The 21737-nt window shown below is 40.1% G+C and overlaps 1 protein-coding gene across 2 annotated transcripts; it reads right to left on the reverse strand.

Moving 5' to 3' along the window:
* Positions 1-461: 461 nt before the first annotated feature.
* Positions 462-19863, reverse strand: LOC148874773 (thiamine-repressible mitochondrial transport protein THI74-like). 2 transcript variants are annotated; one of them, XM_088963914.1, is made up of 4 exons: positions 19227-19863; positions 18384-19111; positions 17844-18267; positions 462-1168 (listed from the first exon to the last, which is right to left on the reverse strand). In XM_088963914.1, the coding sequence occupies exons 2-4, from the start codon at positions 18975-18977 to the stop codon at positions 858-860; spliced, it is 1329 nt and encodes a 442-aa protein (XP_088820040.1). In that variant the 5' UTR covers positions 18978-19111; positions 19227-19863; the 3' UTR covers positions 462-857. The 2 variants fall into 2 exon arrangements, with proteins under 2 accessions (XP_088820040.1, XP_088820041.1); XM_088963915.1 differs by having other exon boundaries at positions 19520-19651.
* Between the last annotated feature and the right edge of the window lie 1874 nt (positions 19864-21737).

Here is a 21737-nt window from a genome sequence, read left to right on the forward strand (position 1 = left end):
CGGATCGAGGGTAGTTCCTCCAAAATATCATTATCACTAGTTCTGTAGTTCACCACCTTTTGGATTTTGAATAAAGCAAACCAAGTAGATAGGCTCACAGCAATTCAGGGACCTATTTTCCGTATCTACAGAATATGGTTCAGTTTGTAAATATTGTGTATAACTCTATTATGAGGACAAAATAGGGCGACAAAAAAAACCCTATTCAATAAGGGCTCAAACGAAAGATGGAGGAGGTTGATTTTCCAGAAATAAAAAGGTTGATGTTTTATTGGTCTCTTTGTTTTGGTAAACCTTGGTCATGTCATCATGTGTTGGTACCTGTATTTGTTAGAGGCATATGCCTACCTGTAACTTTTACATGACCTCTAATCCTTTTTCCCATTCTCTACCGTCAGGGTAGTAAGATATAAACATGATCAAACATCACTTTTCCCATGGCTGAAAAATATGTTCCAGAGTTTCAACACTTGAACACTATGCTAATTTTTGCATAAAAGTCTAGGAAAATGTTTGTCCCTCATTGTACATTTTTAAACCATAAATAACCAGCATTAAGCAATCAGCTGAAAGGCATTCTAAATATATTGGGGCTTCATTCCAAATGAATTTGGCAGCTTTGATAAATCCCCTTCTATCCTAAAAATCATCAACATCATCATCCCTGTTTTGTCAATCCCTTCTATCCTAAAAATGCTTTGAAAAACAATAGATGTTTTCATGACTTTTTGTAATTCTAATACATCTTCTAAACAATTTTCTTCCTTGCCAAATTACTCCGAATCAGCTAATTTGAGGGAAAGGAAAAAGCTGTTTCATTCTGCCACCAGGATCAGGGGGTGCACAGCTATAATATACTATGACATGGCGGCCACATCCCTACCGGTTGGCAAGCTATTATAGTGATCAGACACATGGGCATCTTCTCTTTCTAGATGCGCATCCTTTGCTCTGGAACAAGCATCAGAGGGGATGTTGATGCCTATAAATCCAATAATGATTGCCGCACCTCCAAGGTAGTCCATGAGATGAGGGGCATGGCCCAGAATTGAATCCACCACAGCTGCCAAAGGAACCTGAATTGTGAGACCAGCTGTTGCCACTGTGGTTGTTGTTAGAAGAATAGCCTTCGCCCAAAAGTAATCGCTCAGCACATTATCAATTAGACCTGAACATCAATGTAACCGAGCAAAAAGAATCCTAATAAGGACAAGATAAATTTCTTAAAATCCAAGAAATCAATGAGGGTCAAATTTAGTAACTGAAACATTTATCTGGGAAGACAAGATATCAAATCTACAGAGTTAGAGTCCTGAAGGTCTGGTTACTATGTAGTTGATTGAAAAATACCAAAAATAAATAAATATTTGAAATTTTTATAAGTAGTTGCCACATTTAAGACAGGTTCATTAAATTCGCGGTTACAGGACATGATTGTCAATGAACTAACGTATTATATTAACCTTGTATTTTCTTTATGTAAGTTATAACATCATAAGTATACCACATGTGATGAGACCCAAAAATAAAGTTCCTATAGAACTGTATGAATATTTCAGTGTCCCATGTAAACAATTTTTATATTTCCCGGTCTCTCCATGTAAGGTCAGTGGACCTCGTGGACCCTGCTCTGTTTCCACCCCTTGATCCCCTGTTATGTGTAATATGTAATACCAAAAAAAAGCGAAAAAAAAGAAGAAAAACAGCAGTCTCTATTGAAGAACAGAAAACCCATATCACCTCTTTCATTTGAGATCCTACTATTAGTTGTTTTATTCTAGATTCAGGAGCTTATCTATTACCACTCAACTCACGCCTTGTCTGAATTACAAGGAGTCAGCTATATGAATACTGTTCTGCCATTCCACTTTGTTCAGTAGAATATCCAAATATCCACAGAACTCATCTAATTCTAACACCAAAAGTCCATTAAGTTTATCATATAAAATGATAAGATTGGACATTGATAAACATTGCCAGATCAGCTGAGGCTATGAAAGGAAAATACTTGAGTAAAGAAGAACCCACCGGTGTGAGCTTATCTTACACTGCCAGTCCTAAACCCAGATAAAGGAGCAAGTGCGTTAGGTTGGCATCCTGAACTAAAACTTTTGCCAAACTCTCATGATATGGATCCTGATTTGTCTTTCTGTGCTTATACTAGGGCATTCTTCAGACGTGCAACACCCTAACCCAAGTGCAGTGTCAAGTGGACAAGGGTTTTCTAGGATGGTCCCCATACGTGACCTGCTACAGAAACGCCCGGTTGTGGTGTCAAACAGGCAAGGATTCCTACATCCTTCTGGATGGGAATAGGAAAAGAAGCTAGTCCAAGAAATACAACTTGTTTAGCCACTTGGAACGTGGGAACATTAATATGAAAAACTATGGAATTAGTAGACACTATGAAGAGGAGAAGGGTAAATATTGCATGCCTACAAGAAACAAAATGGAAGGTAAAAAAGCTAAAGAAATTGATAGCTACAAATTATGGTATCCTCTTCCTTTTCTGGGTTTGGTTGGAATTTGGGTCTGAGAAGGGCTGTGAGAGATTCCGACCTAAACAGTTTGTCGATTCTCCTTCTTGATAATGTTTTCTTGGACCCTACTAAGGATGACTCTAGAATCTAGATCCCCACCCCTACTGGTTCTTTCTCCTGTGCCTCTTTCTTTAAAGTGCTAAGCCAGCCCACCAATCCTGTAACCCCCCCTTTTCCCTGTTAATGAGGTTTGGTGAAGGCCAATTCCTCCTAAGGTTGATAGTTTTTGTTGGGAAGCTCTTTTGGAAAGATCCAATACTGGTGATCTGCTCCAAAAGAAGAGACCCAATACTTGTTTGTCCCCTCATTGGTGTGTTCTTTGTAAAGCTGATGGGGAAACTGGTTTTCATCTTCTGGTGTCTTGCCAATTTGAAAAGTCTATTTGGGAGTGGGCTTTATCTCTTTTTGGGTGTACTTGGATTCCTCAATCAAATTTGCAAGGCCTTTTTGCTCCCTCTTTTTTCGGGTGGCGTATGAAAAGGGGAAGGACTATGTGGAGAGGACTGAGGGCAGCACTATGCTGGTCTTTATGGGAAGAAAGAAATTCCAGAATCTTCTCTGATGTAGAGAGAGGTGCTGAAGAGTTGAGGGCCTTGATCCACATAAGGGTTGTTCTGTGGTTGAAGTCCCTAGAGCTGTTCACAGAATATACAGTGGATGACTTGCTGAGGAAGTGGGGTGAGATTGCTAGCTGTACCCAGACTAAAGCAGGGATGAGTGTGTCTTGGACTCCCCCACCTACGGGTTCCATGAAACTAAACTTTGATGAAAGTAGCAAAGGGAACCCCGGACAATCAGGGATTGGGGGTGTCTTTAGGGATGAGAATGGGGTTGTTTCTCCCATGTTTTCAGGCCCAATTGGAGTGGGTGACTCTCTCAGAGCTGAGATCCACGCAGTTATGGAAGGTGTCCAGAAAGCTAGGGAGATGAATATCAGAAAACTCATAATTGAAGGGGACTTGGAGGTGGTGGTTGGGTGGCTGAATGTTGTGGATGCTTTTATAACCGCTAACAGCAGCAGTGATGGACAGCAGCAGTAATGGGCGATTAATTCAGAGTTTAATGGACAGCAGCAGTAAGGGTGATTAACTCAGTGTTCTCATCTTATCTAATTCACTATTCTCATCTTAGTGTTCTCATCTTATCTAATTCAGTGTACTCATCTTATCTAGCTAGATACAGTTCTATCTTATCTAGTAGGGAGTCTTATCTGTTCAGTGTTCTTATCTAAACTCAGTAGTATAGATCAGTAGGGAGTCCTCCTAAAAGTGGGATTCTTATCTTCTTGTAATCTCCTATTTAAAAGGAGCTAATTATATTCAATAGAGGCATCGGAATTTTCAGTCAAGAAAGAGCAGAGGAGAGTTGGTGGTCTCTTGAACAAATACCATTAAGGCGCCAAGATAGGTTCCTCAAGAAAAGGGAGGAACAAGGGAAAACAGGAGGTTTTCCCCGTGGACCAACCTGTGACGAGATCCTATTCGTGGGCCCATAACAATTTGGTATCAGAGCAAGGCGTCATGAGTGACCTTGAGCAGTTGACGACTAGGGTTCATGAATTGGAGCACAAGTTCGGGGAAAACAGCACGAAGGTGCGCGAGATCAAGGAAGACGTCCGAGAATTAAGGCGCATGATGGAGCTCTATTTTTCTAACAAGGAGAGGAATCCAGAAGGGGCTGCAACCACAAATGACCGCTATCCAGACACGGCAGAATCGTCCGGCGAGTGGAAGGTCATCGCCCAAGGAGCTGCGATCGTTCCCAAATACAGTAGGTTGGAGTTCCCTTCCAATAATGGCGCGGGAGATCCGTTGGGATGGCTGTACAGATGTGAGCAGTTCTTCCGCAACCAACGGACAGAGGACAGAGACAAGGTAAGCTTAGCCGCATTCCACATGACGGAGGAGGCGCAGCTCTGGTTTTATAGATTAGAGCAGGAGGAACCCGGTCTCAGTTGGACCCAATTCAAATCCTACTGCCTTCTCAGATTTAGGCCCCCATTAACAAGCAACCCATTAGGCGAACTAATCAACCTCAAACAGACGGGAACGATGGCTGAATATCAGCGTCAGTTTCAGACCCTCCTTGCAAGAGCATCATCGGTACGACCAGACCGGCAGGTCGACATGTTCACTGCGGGGTTAGCAGAAGCTTTGAGGGTGGATGTGGAGATGCAAAATCCCCCCAATCTGGTTACTGCTATGAATTTGGCTCGCGCTTTTGAACGCAAGCTGCAACTCAACCGCGAAAGTATTAGTATGGAAAGGCCTCAAACAACATGGGCACCCCCGAAACCACTCGGCATGACCCCATCTTCTGCAGCCAGCCGGGAACAGAAACCACAGCCAAGCCACGGTTCCAGATCGGCATCCGGTTTGGGAAGTAGTGTGGTGGCACCCCCTATTAAGCACTTGTCTAGGGCTAAGATGGCGGAACGCAGGGCGAGGGGATAGTGTTTTAATTGTGATGAACTTTACTCAGCAGGGCACAAGTGCAAGAGACTTTTCTGCCTCTTGGTGGAACAAGAGGAAGATGATGATGAACCCTCTTCATTGGAACCCAATCCAGGAGGGCAAAATCATTCCACCTATCCTGGATTCCTTTGACTGTGTTTCAAGACACCCATCCTGAATTCGAGCTTGAGGACAAGCTCTTAGTCCAGGAGGGGAGTAATGATGTGAATGCTTTTACAGCCGCTAACAGCAGCAGTGATGGACAGCAGCAGTAATGGGCGATTAAATCAGAGTTTAATGGACAACAGCAGTAGTGGGTGATTAACTCAATGTTCTCATCTTATCTAATTCAGTGTTCTCATTTTAGTGTTCTCATCTTATCTAATTCAGTGTATTCATCCTATCTAGCTAGATACATTTCTATCTTATCTAGTAGGGAGTCTTATCTGTTCAGTGTTCTTATCTAAATTTAGTAGTATAGATCAGTAGGGAGTCCTCCTAAAAGTGGGATTCTTATCTTCTTGTAATCTCCTATTTAAAAGAGCTAATGATATTCAATAGAGGCATCAAAATTTTCAGTCAAGAAAGAGTAGAGGAGAGTTGGTGATCTCTTGAACAAATCACCATTAAGGCGCCAAGATAGGTTCCTCAAGAAAAGGGAGGAACAAGGGAAAACAGAAGGTTATCCCTGTGGACCGACCCGTGACGAGATCCTATTCGCGGGCCCATAACACTGAACAAAGAAGATAGTGGTTTATGGAGTTATAGTATTTTGGAAGAGGAAATTCAGATGGTTGGTTCAAGAAATGGAAGTCAAAATCAGTTGGGTAAAAGATCAGCTAATTCTTTTGCTGATGGGTTAAACAAGGGGTGGACAGGGATGTCATGTTCTGGGCAAAGATGTAACTTAATTTTCTTCTTTTCCTGTTCTCGCTTTCTCTCTTGTTTCCTCTCTTGGGGCTCATGATGTAGTTGGAAGATAAGAAAGTTTGTCTTCCTCTGTAATTTATTGTGATAATTTATGAATTGTGTTATTGACCAAAAACAAAAAAGGAAAATTCCTTAAAAAAGAAAAACAATTACACCCAAAAGATGTGATGAGACGACACCTCCATGAAGAACTAAAAACAACAAGCACCCAAAGCCCATAACAAAAGATCCCCACACAAACCATAGATCCATACCTACCAAGAAGAAAAAAAAAAAAAACCAAAAACAACACTTGAAACGGCCCTTTGGGCAAACCAAGCTGAACCCGAAACTGACCAAACCTCTCCCTCTCACTTGATACAGAGGCTACAACTCCCATCACTCTTCATCAACAATATCTAATTCCTATCTTCCATCTTTCTCCCAAACCCCGTGCCCTTCCTCAGCTGCATTCCTCCTTTGAGTTTCCTATCTTCTATTCTGCTCATAATGTTTGATTGCCTTCCTCACCACCGCTTCTCCCCTTAAGAAGAACAGTCCAAGTGCTTTCCCAACTGCCACATGCCTGTCAACTAATTGATAAATGTCAGTTTTTCCTTCTCCAGAGATAATTACCTTGGGGAATTCTTCAGCATTATTCCTTCCTGCCTCCCTCTCCCCCTCTCTAATTTCCTCTCCGATCTTTGCCTGAGCTCTTCCTTGTCTCTCATTCTTCCTTCCTTTGTCACCAAACTTCCTTTCCTCCCTCTTCTCTATAGGTGCTCTCTCATTCTGATTGCTTGAATCGATGTCCTGATTCTCCTTGCCTAAGTCATCTTCTGAACAAACAATTTTACCATTATTTATTATCTAGCTCTGATTTCTAGATTTGACCTTAGCTCCTTTCCTCTTGTAGATTCTTTTGAATTTGCAGCAAGGACCATCCCCAACCAACCCTTGCTTGAGTTGATGGAAGACCTTTGTTACATGAATAATTTGCCTGTCACTGGACCCTTTTGTTTTTCTCAATTCTCCTACCTTGGGATTTTCTAAGTTGGTTACCTTCGAAGTAGATTCGGTTTTTCTTCTGCCTAAACCCAATCCCAACATTTCCTATAAAAACCGAAGATCTCAATCCTTCTTCATTTACCCTCTTGGAACATTCGTTGCTCATGCCTCCCCCCTCTTCCAGGTCCACTACACTGCTACTAAGATCATAGGAAGGATCCTTCTTTCTTGACGTGACTAGACACACCTCTTCTCTTGTATTTCTTTCACTATCCAAATTTTCCTCTATTTCAGTTTTTTCTGCCAAGCCATCACCATCCTTTGCCCCTTCTGAAGTTTTGACAACTTCTGTCTCCGATTGAACAATTGTGTCCTTAGCTAAAACATTTTCTTGTGAACTGCCTTCTTTCTTAGCCCGTGGATATGCCTGGGGAGCTATCTTCTCTGAACTTGTTTCATCCTCTGGACATTTGAAGCTGCTTTGAGCTTCCTTTCTCACGAATTTTGTGATCACCCACTCCCAAATCTCCTTCTCCCTCTTGTCGACACTGTCGAAAAACCTCAAAGTTTTTGTTTAAAATTTGTAACCTTCTTTTCCCTCAAACTCAATGCATTAATCTTCCTCGCCACTCTACCTCCCATGGACGGCCATCCCCTAGGCAATCTTCTTTTTGAATTCTCGTGATACATGCGAAAATTCTGAGCACTCATCAACGGGGAAGAAGATAGACTAGAAACAAAGTCTAAAACATTTGAAGCCCTGGAGGTCATGTGTTTAACATTTGGAGTACTTGAACCAGTAAAAACATGTATTACATCTCTTGGGCCATCCGACCTAACAATCTGAACGGCAAATCCCAACCCGACCAACGTTTCGATACTTCTCCTCTTCGAGCTCCTTAAAGTTGTTTTTAATTTGCATCTGACATATTTCGTTCGAAGGTTTCCAAAGCTTGGGGTTGTTTACTCTTCCCTTCTCTTGAGCTCCTCCCACTTCCTCTTCACTCCTTCCATTTGGACATTTACGTGACACGTCAACATCTTCCTCATGCAATCTGTTGAGGAAATCAAACAAAGATGGAAAAGCTATTTTGAAAAATTATTAAATGAACGACAGAGAGAGGGTGCTAATGGAGGAGAATCTAACAATACTAGTAGTGTTAAGAATAAATACATACCTTTGTAAAGTTAGGCCTACTAAAGTAAAAGAGTCACTAAATAAGATGAAGAAGGGAAAGGTGTTAGGACCTGACGGAATTCCAATAGAAGTACAAAAAGGTATGGGAGAGGTAGGCTTTTTATCACTGACCAAGCTATTTAATAAGATAGAGAAAGAAAAGAAGATGCCTAATGATTAGAGAAACAACACTATGATGCTTATATTTAAGAACAAAGGTGATATACAAAGTTGTAATAACTATCGGGGGATTAAACTTATGAACCACACTATGAAACTTTGGGAGAGAATAATTAAATAAAGATTACAACTAGAAACAAGTGTATCGGAAGATCAACCATGGAAGTTATATTTCTTTTGAGATGATTAATAGAAAAGTTTAGAGAGTAAAAGAAAGACCTTCATATGGTGTTCATTGATCTAGAAAAGGCATATGCTAGAGTTCCTAGAGAGGTAATGTGGTGGGTCTTGGAAAAGAAAGGAGTTCAAAATAGGTATATAGACTTAATTAAGGATGTATACGAGAGGGCAACAACCAATGATAGAGCAGTAGTGGGAGATAATTCAGATTTAACAATTACTATGGGTCTTCACCAAGGTTCAGGACTTGGCCCTTATCTATTTGCACTAATCATATATGAATTGACTACACATATTCAAGGGGAAGTTCCATGGTACATGTTATTTGTGGATGACATTGTCTTCTCTCTCTCTTTTTATCAATAACAAGAAATTTTCATTAAAAGATAAGATTCAATTACAATTGTGTGTGTGTGTGTGTGGGGGGGGGGGGAGGTAAACATAGTAGCCCAAATCAAGTTATTCTTCCCAACCCTTGCTTAGCAAGTCACTTGCAAATGAATTGGCACATCTTTTTACCCACTACAGTCTCACCTCCATACCCTAAGTCATCAATTTGAATTGTCTTCGTTCATTGATTTATGTCCACATGCCATCATCTTCCTTCCCTAACCATCCTAGTACCACTTTCGAATCCCCTTCAATGACCAGCTTGTTAACATTTAGTTCCTTAGCCCTTCTCACACCTTCCATCAAAGCCAAAATTTTTGCTCTCAATGAATCAGTCCTTAACACCAATTGGGCCAGGAAATAGAGCTATGATTAAACCTTCCTCCAACCTAAAAACACCACCAATCCCTAAAGGCCCAAGGTTACCTTCACTTCTACCGTCAAAGTTAAGCTTGATAAAACCTGTACAAGGTGGAGACCATAGAGGGTGAGCAATACTTCTATTTGGAGCTAAGGCTGCCACTTCCTGCTAATTATTCAATAGAGTTCTTGTGTGAATGTCATTAAATATCTCCATTGTTTTTACCCAGTGAACCATCCTATAAGATATTACTTACATGATTGCCTCTCTACTTCCCTCCTTTTCAGCAAAAATTCTTTGATTTATTTCCTCCCAGATTATCCAATAAATCGCCGCTCTTGTACATCTCCAAAATAGTGGATGACATTGTTTAAATTGAAGAAACTAATGATGGATTAAATGCAAAATTAAGCTTATGGATAAATGCCTCAGAAACAAGAGGTTTTAAAATAAGTAGGACTAAAACAAAGTATATGACATTTAAATTTGGTAATAATATGAGTGTAAATCAAAATATGCTTAGGATTGGAGACCAAGAGAAAACTCAATGTGACCATTTTTGGTACCTTGGTTCAATAATTCATAACAAGGGAGAGACTGAGGAGGATGTCACCCAAAGAATTAGAATAGGGTGGGAATAATGGAGGGGTGCATCTGAACTTTTATGTGATAGGCAAATACCACTTAGATTAAAAAGAAGATTCTATAAAACAATTGTAATGCCAGCTATGTTGTATGGCACAGAGTGTTGGGCAGTCAAGAAACAACATGTCCAAAATATGAATGTGGTAGAAATGTGAATGCTAAGATGGATGAGTGGAAAAACTAGAAAGGATAGGATTAGGAATGAAGTTATCTAATAGGAACCTAGGAGTAGCTCCAATAGGTGATAAAATGAGAGAGAGAGAGAGAGAGAGAGAGAGAGAGAGAGAGAGAGAGAGAGAGAGAGTAAACTAAGATGGTTTGGGCACGTGTATAGAAGATCACCAATTGTGGCAGTTAGATTTGTTACACATTTGAAGGCGCTAGAAGAGTTTGGGGTAGACCAAAAAGGACATGGGTAGAAGTAGTAGTAAGAAATGATTTATTCACTAATAATTTAACAGTGGATATGGCTTTAAATAGAACAGATTGGTGAAACAGGATTGATGTAGCTGACCTCATATAGTTGGGAGAGAGGATGGATGCTGCTGCTGCTGATGATCATAATACCAGGTTTACTAGATGGTTTGACTAATCTCTTTTATATAAAATGTTGGGAGATTATCAAGGAAGATCTACTGAATTTTTTGCATAAGTTTCACAGCTTGGCATCCTTACAAAGAAGTCTGAGTAACACCTTTATCTCTCTCATTCCTAAGGTTGTTGGAGCTACAAACTTAAAAGATTTCAGGCCCAGTAGTCTCCTAAATAGCTTTTATAAGATTCTGGCAAAGGTGTTGGCTGAGAGGATGAAGAAGGTTCTACCCAATGTCATTTCTGATAATTAGTGTGCATATGTTCCTGGTAGACAAATGTTGGGCAGTGTCCGGATTGCAAATGAGCTGATTGATTCTAAAAGGAGGGATGAAAAACCTGGTCTGATTTGCAAATTGGATATTGAGAGGGCCTATGATCTGTCCATTAGAAATGCCTTGATTTTGTACTGGCAAAGATGGCAAAGATGAATTTTGGTCAAAGGTGGAGGAACTGGATAAAGGTATGTGTCACCTCTCCAAAGCTTTCTGTCTTAATTAATGGGCAAGTGGCAGGCTTCTTTGAAAGCTCCAGAGGTATTAGACAGGGGGACCCTCTCTCTCCTTTACTATTCATTTGCCTAATGGAAGTGCTCACTCAATTCAGTACACTGGCTGCCTCTGAAAGGTTTATGGGATGGCTTTGAAATCTGTCCGGGGGGGGGGGAGTGCACATACTCCAATTTTCTGATGACACTCTTTGTTTTATTGATGCTGCTACTGATCAGCTTGAATTGATGCTTGGTATCCTATGCTGGTTTGAAGTGGTTACTGGACTGAAAGTAAATCTGGGGAAGAGTGTAGTCTTTCCTGTGGGCCAGGTCGACAACTTGGAAGCTTTGGCTGAAGTGCTGCCCTGTCAGGTTAATTACCTTCAAGGGAAATACCTGGGGCTCCCTCTTAGAGCAAAATGTAGTTCTATTTCGGTGTGGGATCCTGTAATCTAGCGGATGGAAAGAAAGTTGGCCTCTTCGAAGGCAAAATACCTCTCTGCTGGAGGTAGAATGACACTTTTGAAGAGTACTCTCTCTAATCTCCCCCACCTGTTTTCTTTCTCTCTTTCCCATCCCATCCAAGGTCGCAAAAAAAATTGGAATCCCTTCAGAGGAACTTCCTTTGGAGAGGGTGGGAAGATGAAAAGAAAATTCATCTTGTTAAGAGGGATCAGGTGTGCTTCCCTTTAGAGGAAGGAGGTCTGGGTTTAAGGAAATTAAACGCTTTTAATACTGCCCTCCTGAGTAAATGGTTATGGAGATTTGGAGCTGAAAGGAATGCTTGGTGGAGGAGTTCAATTGCAGCTAAATTTGGGGTGGACGGGGGTAATTGGGGATCTTTGGATCCTCTGTAGAATTGGGGTTGTTCTCTTTGGAAAGGAATTCTGAAGTCCCTCCCTGCTTTCTCAGTTGGGTTAGGCTTTAAGATTGGTAGAGGAAACAAACAAAAATTCTGGAAGGACCACTGGTGCATGGACACACCTCTTGCAGAAGCTTTCCCCCTGCTCTATCAGTGTGTTGCAAACCCAGAAATCTCAATTGCTGAATCTTATGACACGTGTGGTGGCTCCATCTCTTGGAGTCCTCTCTTTAGGAGAATTTTTCTTGACTGGGAGTTGGAGCATTTTATGGAGCTCATGCGAGTTTTACAGAGGCAAAGCATTTCAGTAACTTTGGATGATGATTGGAGTTGGAAGTGGAGTGTGGATACTAATATTTTCAGTCAAGTCTATGGCTTATTAGCTTAGTAAGACAGGGGTTGCTAGCTTCCCAAGAAAACAGGTGTGGAACCCAATCAGCCCTTCCTAGGCAAACTTCCTTTTTTGGGTTTTGACCCTAAACAAGTCTCTCAAAAGTCAATTTGGATAGGAGAGGGCAGCAGATCCCTGATCTGAACTGTGGGCTGTGGACTAGTACCAGAGACAATTGATCACCTCAGTATCCATTGCCACATTTCTGCTAAGATTTGGGACCACTTTCTTGAAGCTGCAGGGGTTGACTGGGTCATGCCCAGCTCTGTCAAAGACCTGTTATGCTGCTGGAAGCTGCCTGGCCTGAAGAAAAAGGGGAAGCTGATCTGGAGAACTATACCCACGGCTGTTCTTGTGACCATTTGATCTGAGAGAAACAGTTGCATTTTCTGTAACAAAGCAAAAAACACAGAAGATTTGATACAGATTTCTGTGTGCAAACTTGCATCTTGGATGTCTGTTAGATCTTTGTTTGAGCATCAAAATGTAGTTTGACGCTTTATTCTCAGTCTGTAATGAGGTTTGCCTCTCTTTCCGGTGAGGTGTACTAGTAAATTGTTGTAATCTTTTCTTTTCTATAAGTAATAAATAAATTCTTACCTTACATTGCAAAAAATAAAATAATAATACAAGGTTTCAGTCATCTCAGAGGTTGAGATGACCAAGATCCCTACATAACAAACAGGTGGAAGCCAATTCCCCAAACAGCAGTTAAAAAACAAACCCTACAACAGAAATTCAACACAACAGGATACTGCTCCATCTCTCCAGAAAAGATTCTCTCTATCTAGCCATTGTCTAGCCAAGAATTCTGCCAGCCCATTTGCAGATCTGTATACCCATTGCACAAAAACTACTCTGTCTTTTAAGCTTAGAAATTTCTCTCAGAATGTCTGCACTGCCATGGGCACCTTTCCTCTTTTCTAACCCATTCCACCACCACCTTAGAGTCCCCTTCAACAATAATATTGCTGTAGTGTTTCCTCTTAGCCAGCTTTAGATCCTGTAGAGTAATTAAAATTTCTGCTCTAATTGCACTACCAAAACCAGCAATACCAGAAAATAAACCAAGGACGCTTCCATAACATTTCTAAATACTCCCCCATATACAGGAAGGAACGGAGAAGAATTCGGATTTTCTCAAGGAGTATAATTCTTGGACTAGTGATGGCCTATACTACATAAATTGTATGTCATTGAATTCATTTTCTCAAAGTGAATAATTAGCCTAGTTTATTTGCCATTCATATAGGAACCAGACCATCTTTTGTCCATTTGTACCAATTAAAAGTGTTAGAACTGAACCAAAGCCCAGCTCCAACTTACACAATAGGCATGGTATTTATAAAATTTTGAGTAGATTATATGACTTTTCATTTACATCCCTAAGATGGAATCATCTTGTTATGATAGTTAACTCATTTACATCCCTACTATTTCCACCCTAGAAATGTGCCATACAGGGACACAAGGAAAGGGAAATGACATTGAATTCATATGCACAAAGCCACATATAAATACGCTCTTCTAATTTGACTCCTATCAACAATGATCTTAGCTTTTCCAGAATGTCTAAATTTCCAGATTAATGCCTCTCATGCAGTTTCAAAATATTATTTTTATTCTTTTCCTTGTAGAAAGATGCCATAGTCCCTAAATATTTATTGTTTTCTGTTTCTTGGGATACTGTTCTGAAATTTAATAAAACATTGATATTTGTGGGAATCTAGGAGAGCTCTGGTAGGTGTAAAATGAGGAAAGTAGACTATGATGGTTGGTCATGTGCATAGAAGACCATCTACAACACTAGTAAGAAAAAGAGACCTATTGAAAGTTGAAGAGTCCAGATGAGCTAGGGCCAAACAAAAAATATGTGGATTGAAGTAGTGAGAAATGATTTGAGAATCTAGAATTTAACAACAGAAATGGCACTGATCAGAGCAGAATGGTGGAATAGGATTCATACAGCTGACCTGATATAGTGTTTTTTTTTTTATCAGCAAGACACTTTTTATTAATAAAATAGCAAAAGTTACAATCAGTTACAAAAGTTATAGGTAGCAGAAAAGCATTAATCTAATCTGCACCCACATACAATCCGTTACAGTTTTGTCCAATGCAATGTAGATCTATTTGCCCCCTGTTTTGCTAGGGTATCCGCCATCCCATTTGCACTCCGTTTGACCCAACCGAATTGAGAGTTGATCCTCCTTGTAAGTATGCCAATTTCTTTGAAGATAAATTTGAGCTTTTAAGGTACTGATGTGAAGTTTTTAGCCCAAGAAATGACCAGTAGTGAGTCTCCTTCTATTTCTAGGTCTGTTATTCCTATTTGCTCAGCCATTTTTAGACCTTGAAGTAGGGCTAGAGATTCAGCCTGTATTAACTCACCAATACTTGTTGGTCCTAAGAAGAGTGCCACCACCACACCCAGATGATTTCTAATCACACCCCCTATACCTGCTCTTCTTGGGTTACCAAAAGAACTCCCATCAAAATTTAGTTTTAGTTTGTTTAATGCTGGTGGCTTCCATTCCACACTCACAATTTCTTTGGGTGCATCTGTTAGTGCTACTTCAGCCCAACTTCTTAAAATCTCATTCGTGGAGAAATTTTTGAATAGCTCCATGGTCTTCACCCAATGTGCATTTCTGATTTTTATGGCTTCAATAACTTCCTCATTTGATTTACTTTTTTCAGAGAAAATTCTTAGGTTTCTTTCCTCCCATATAGTCCATACTGTAGCTGCTCTTGCTGCCTTCCATAATCATTTTCCTCTTTTCTTCTGTTGTCTCAGGAAGGAGGGGCTGAAAAGACTTACCACATCCTGTGGGGGAGCCCATCTGCATCCAAAGAGAGAACAAGCAACATTCCAAATACCAGAAACAAAGGAGCAAGATAAAAGTAAATGGTTAGGGTTTCACCACAATCCATACAAAGGGCACACACATGAGGAGAGAGGCATTCGTTTGGCCTCCTTTTCTGTAGCACATAGCAAGTGTTTACCTTCCCTAAGAACACTTCACAACATAAAGCTTGTACTTTTGGAGGGATCGGTTTACACCACTTTCACTAGAAAGTTCACTCCCATAGGATCAGAGTGAGTGAGCAAACCAAAGAAATATGCACAAGAAAATAAACCATCAGGAGTTGGGAACCAAACTCTACTATCAGCTATAGATTGGTCTAAGTAGACCCTCCCAAGTGTTGAGATTAAAAGCACTAGAGACTCACATTCATTTTCCCTCAACCCTCTTCTGAACCCAAAGTCCCAAGAGATACCAAAGTCTGAGAGCATACCAAACCTATCAACAGGTTTGTTTTTAAGGTTTGATAAGGAGTAGAGATCCGGGAATTTAACCATAAGAGGCACATCCCCAACCCAAAGGTCTTCCCAGAATAAAACCTTATTGCCACATCCAACATCAAACCTAATAAATTGAAGAAAGATTGGTAATTCCTCATAGATTGCCTTCCAGGGAGAGTTTGGAGCTGCATTGGAAGCTAGTTTTGCATCCCATCTGTTAATTTCTTCACCATGGATGCTTTTAATGACCCTGTGCCACAACCTATCTTCTTCACAAGGGAATCTCCACAGCCATTTCCCTAGAAGGGCTTATTTTTCTTTAATAAGTTCCCTATACCTAGGCCACCCTGCTCCTTAAGGTAACAAACTTGCTCCCACTTCACTACATGATCCTTCTTTTCATCACCAAATTCCCACAAAAAGTCCCTCATAATCTTCTCCAATTTCCTAGCTATTTTCACCGGGATTTTAAAGGTGGAGAGGAAATAAGTGGGTAGGTTTGCTAGGGTCCCCAATGTTTATTCCAGCTACACAACTTTTTCCCCAATTCACCTTTAGTTTGGAGGCCTAATGAAACTTATCCACTAATCTTTTCAGGTTCCTTAAACTGGATTCATCCAAACTTTCACAAAAAAATGATTATGTCACCAGCAAATTGCAAGTGAGACACCACCACTTCTGATCTACCCATCCTCCAACCTTTAAACTGGTTATCTTGGTCAGACTTGGTGATTTGTCTACTTAAGACCTCAGCCACAAAAGTGAATAAGAATGGGGATAAAGGATTACCCTATTTGAGTCCTCTTTTAGCCTAGAAGAAATCCTTTGCTACCCCATTCATCAGAATAGAAAAAATGTGTCGAGCTAATACATCCTTTAATCCACATCCTCCATCTTTCACATGACCCCATCTTTTCCATTAGATTCAACAGGAAGGACCAATTGACTATATCATAAGCTTTTTCTAGGTCCAATTTACAAATCAAACCTTTGCCACCTTGTTTTTTCTTAGCTGACCAGATATAATTGGGACCGCTGTTGTTAGATTCAGATACCAAATCATAGTATTACTGGTTTAACCACTGGTTAGATCATTCAGCCTGTAAAAACTGTCAACACCAGGAGCCAGAAAGATCACTGGCTGACTGGTTTACTGGTTTGACCACTAGGTCCAATCCGAATCTGATAACACATTCTGGACAAAGTTTTGTTATATTGAGCCAACCACTAATACAAAAATCAACATTACAGAAGTCTCCTACCAACCAGGTTGAAGATGAATATTTCATTTTTTCAGTTTTTTCCACCTTCTGGATCAGGGTCAATGTACCTTGAAGTGCAAATCAAAATGCATAGTTTAGCTTTTACTGACTTCTTCACTGATATGAATCACCAACTTTATGAAGGTGATAACTCTGCAATTAAAGAGTGACACTATGAAGTAATTGGCATTGTTGGTCTTAGGATGTTATCTGCCATCCAAGCACTTATAAAAGCTTGATGAATGTTTTAAGCTTTGATTTACATAACAAATCTAAATTTATAATGCCAAAAATCTCTTAAATGATTGACTGTCCACCAAAGTAAGATTGAATGCAAAGCCACAGCATCGTAGACACAGTCAAACAGAACTGATTGTCCAAATGACACAAGCACATGGGGACATACACAAAAAGGAGAATCCCAACAAAGAAGGCTGAAAGATGAAGACCAAAAAATGATGATGCATCTACTAAAAGAATTTTTTAAATCATCATTATCATCATCCATGTCTTATTCCAACTATATGGGGTCACCTAAAAGAGTTTTTCAAATAATGTTTTTTATACAACTTGCACCAGCTGGAAGAATGGAAGAACAAGAAAACCCAGCAAAGGAGTGGCCAAACTGAAAAATTATGGTTACCAAATAAACTGCTCCCCCAACAGTCTTTGATAAACACAAACATCATTAAGTTCTATGCCGGCAATACACGGGGGGTCATCAAATTGATGAGTGCATGCATACAGGTTGTGCATTGCTAGGAATAAGAAATGCATAATACACAGATCGCAAGCTCCTATACAATTTGCTGGAAAATGTTTTAACAAGCATTTTGTGCTTTAGTCGTACAAGTGAAAAGGTCAAACATCACAATACACTATTCAAATAAATAAGTAATATAAAATTAAAAAGGTAGAACAGAATGGCAAATTAGTTTGATCCAGAAGGGAGGATACTCCAAGAAATTTCAAGCAAGTACTTATTTCTAAATATCCCAAAACAATTAAAAAGTAGCAATCAGCTTATGCCACCTCAATGAAGATTATCTAGGATGGAAGTCAATAAGAAGAATGCATAACATGATTTAAAAACTAACCTTTACCAACAATAAGGCCAAACTGAGTCCAGGTCAGAGTGTGAAAAGGCTCCAGCTTTGTAAAGTTCAATATAAGGGCAACAGGTAGGAAAATCAAGAGGTTGAACAGCCCAAGGAATCCAAGGAACTGCGCCATACTGGCACGGCCACTCTTTTGATCATCATCGTCAGGGATCTTTTTACGAATAAGGGTAATATACACTGCATACAAGCCTGCTGAAACAAGAGCAAGAATGTCACCTATGAGAGGCTTTGCAGCAATTGCATTTAATCCTGCCTCTGAGTCACCCAGAGTGACTATTATTGTTCCTCCCATGCACATAAGAACACTAATTAGCTTCACCCATGTGAATTTCTCACCCAAGAACACCAGAGCAACCAAAAAAGTGAAAAGACTGGAGACACTGCTTAAGATTGTATTTGACTGCAGGAAGGGGAAAAACATTCTTAATATACCAAATGATCTTTAATGAATCCAAAACCGTAAGTAATACACACATAAAAAGTTGGATTTATAAGCATGAAATTGCTAGACCTTACCGTAACAGTGGTATACTTAAGTGAGAAATTGAAAGTGAGTTGTGCAAGAAACCAGAACGGACTTATCAACAGGCTAACCTTCGCCATTCTGGTACGTGTCCAACGCCCTTTCACATCTAGTTGTTTATTACCATCTTCAATAACTTTATCTACTTCTGGAAGCTCTGGAAATCTGGTTTGAACAGGCAATGCCCTTTCAGGTTCATATAATTCATGGTCTGATTCTGAAATATTACTCTTCTGCTGACTAATTTCTCCCGCTTCAATGACCTCTGGATTTGATTCGTTTGTTTCTGTTCTTAACTTATTCTCCCCAAGAAGAAGCACTTCTTCTGAATTCTCCTCTACTTGCAAATGGCTACCCTTCTTATTACGATGCCAAGACCATAAATTCCCAGCTGAATCCTCCAAGCAGTGTGAAATTTCAACAATGGGGATCAAAACCACGAACAGGGAATTGCAGATGTATGTGATGAGGAATGGTGATACACCCGAAACTACAACTGACTGAACAACATAACTGGCAGCAATCCATATAGCAGCAACAGCAATTATATATATCAAACCTAATATCCATCCCCAAACCTTATTCATATCTTTGGAATTCAATGCTCAACCAAACTACTAATCAAACGTACAATGAAGTAATCTATGAAGATTCTTGGATTCCACAATGCCCAAACATAAGAACCACTTTGACAGCCAATTCATCCAGGTTAAGTGAAAACCTAACAGAAGAAAAAGCAAGGAAATTAAAGATAACAGACAATTAAAAAAAAAAAACGGTGGATCGCCAGAAGATGGTATTATCAAAACGAGTGTCTGAGTTGGGAGTGAACTGACCCATGCTCAATTGAGCAACTGGGTGGACCTCCAGAAGATAGAATTATCAATACCCGACACAGTGGATCGGTATACCTTCAAACCATATCTATCGACCCTCCAAATCTCAGAACACACATACTAATTACAACATGAAAACGAATACAATTCTACATCATACTGAACTAAATAAAGAATCAACCCTCCTGGACATATAGATAGAGAAAGCAGATCACACGAAGAATGCTAGACTAAGGTTTCCATGTCTTTTTAGAGTATGTGTTAAGTACGACAACATGCAGAAAGGAACTTGCCCAACAGAAGACTGTTCAGGGTTTCCCTCAGATATTGAGATTCTCATTGTCTGATCCTCGTCAAGCTCGGAGTTCTGGATAATTTGGGTATTGAAAAGAAGAGATACGACAACAATTGATACTGGCCGGTCTTTTCTAAATGGATAGATCATGGATGGGTAGATGCAAACACTTCTGCACGTGGGTATTCCAATTTTCAACCGTCGAATCGATTGGAGTTTACCCCTAAATTACAAGTTGCAACCCTTATGTAGCCACTATATTTTGTGGGGGCACCCGAAAGCGAAATCATCTTCTCTTCATTAATGAATTAAACTAGATCAAAACGTTTAGCATAATGAATTAAACAATGAGTAGAGAAGTATTTGCTTTTTGTTGACATATACAAACTACGATACCACCGAAACTTCTAACAGCTCCAATTTGTACTTAGTTTCAATTGAGTACAAGTTGGAGTCCCAGACTTTCCATATGTTTTTCAAATATTTTCTGTGTCAGTGGTTTAGTCAATGGGTTTGCCCCATCCTCATTCACCGCTGATGCTACATTTTAACATATCCAGTGTTGTCATACAATAGTGGAATGGGTGATGTGTTGAATTCCAAATTCCAGAATGAACACATTCATTCATAAGGCAACCTCACTTACGACAATGTGTTCGGCTTGGGTTGTGGACTATTATTTTTACTACTCAGGACTCCTATTTGCCGCTCTTCCAGCTAACAGCACACGATCCTATTGTGAAGTTATAACCAGACGTAGACATTCTACCATCTGGATCTGACTGAAAATTAACATTAGTATACCCTTGGATCTGTAGTGAACTACCATCGAATACTAGACAAAACTCTTTTGTCCTTCGAAGGTACCTATGTATGTTTTTTCACAGCAGTCCAATGCTCCTACCCTAAGTTTTAATAGAATCTGCTTACCACACTCACTGTCCGAGAGATGTCAGGACGAGTGCACAACATGGCATACATGATGCTCCCTACGGCTGATGCATAGGGAACGTCCTTCATGTCCTCAATCTCCTTAGGAGTCTTGGGAGACAGACCCTTGGAGAGAGTGACTCCATGCCTAAAAGGAACATTTCATTTCTTGGAGTTCTCCATGCTTATCTCTTGACTATCTTATCAATGTAAGCAGATTGGGGTAATCCTATTATCCTCTTCGATCTATCTCTATAGAGCTGAAAACCCAAAATGTAGGAGGCTTCTCCAAGATTATGAAGAATTGCTGTGAAAGTCATACTTTCACCATAGTCAACGTTCCTGCATCATTCTCAATGAGTAGAATGTCATTTACATATAGAACCAGGAACATAATCTTATCCCCACTGAATTTCCTGTAAATACATGGCTCATCCGGATTTTGCTCAAAGTCAAACTTTTTGACGGTAGAGTCAAACCAAATGTTCCAACTCCTAGAAGCTTGCTTAAGTCCATACATCCTGGCCCGCAGCTATGAAACGTTGCGGTTGCTGCATATAGATAACTTCACTAAGATTTCCATTCAGGAACATAGTTTTGACATCCATTTGCCAAATCTCATAATCATGGTACGCTGCTACATCTAGTAGGATCCTAATGGACTTAAGCATGGCCACCGACGAAAAGATTTTCTCATAATCGATTCCCTTTTTTTGAGTGTACCTTTTCGGCACAAGATGAGCCTTGTAGGTCTCAACCTTACCATCGGGGCCCTTCTTCCTCTTATAGATCCATTTGCAACCAATTGCTTTTACCCTAGGGGGCAGATCTACCAGAGTCAAGACTCCATTGGTCTTCATTGAGTCCATTTCAGCTCTAATGGCTTCTACCCACTTCAAGGAATCTATGTTCAGCATAGCATCCGTATGTCACGGGATCCTCCTCACTGGTCGTAGCTTCCACCAAGTGACTATCCTAGTCATAGCCGAAATGAACTGGAGGCCTGGAAAGCCGGGTACATCTTCTAGGTTGGTCATTACCTAAAACTTGTGGGACATCTCCCACTGCCCCTGAGCTCTCCTCATCAAGAACAACTTCTTGATGATGATTGTTCAAAATGTAATCATCCTCCAAGAAATGGGCATTTCGACTACAGAACACATTTTTTTCTCCTAGGTCATAGAATATGTAACCCACAGAGCCTTTGGAGTATCCTATGAATAGGCAATGATTGGACTTAGATTCCAATTTATCTGCACTTGTTCTTTTAACATGTGTCGAACAAC

Source organism: Nelumbo lutea, chromosome 1, assembly GCF_056320005.1.
Source record: "Nelumbo lutea isolate HS-2025 chromosome 1, American lotus-T2T, whole genome shotgun sequence".
In the NCBI taxonomy this organism is placed as follows: domain Eukaryota; kingdom Viridiplantae; phylum Streptophyta; class Magnoliopsida; order Proteales; family Nelumbonaceae; genus Nelumbo; species Nelumbo lutea.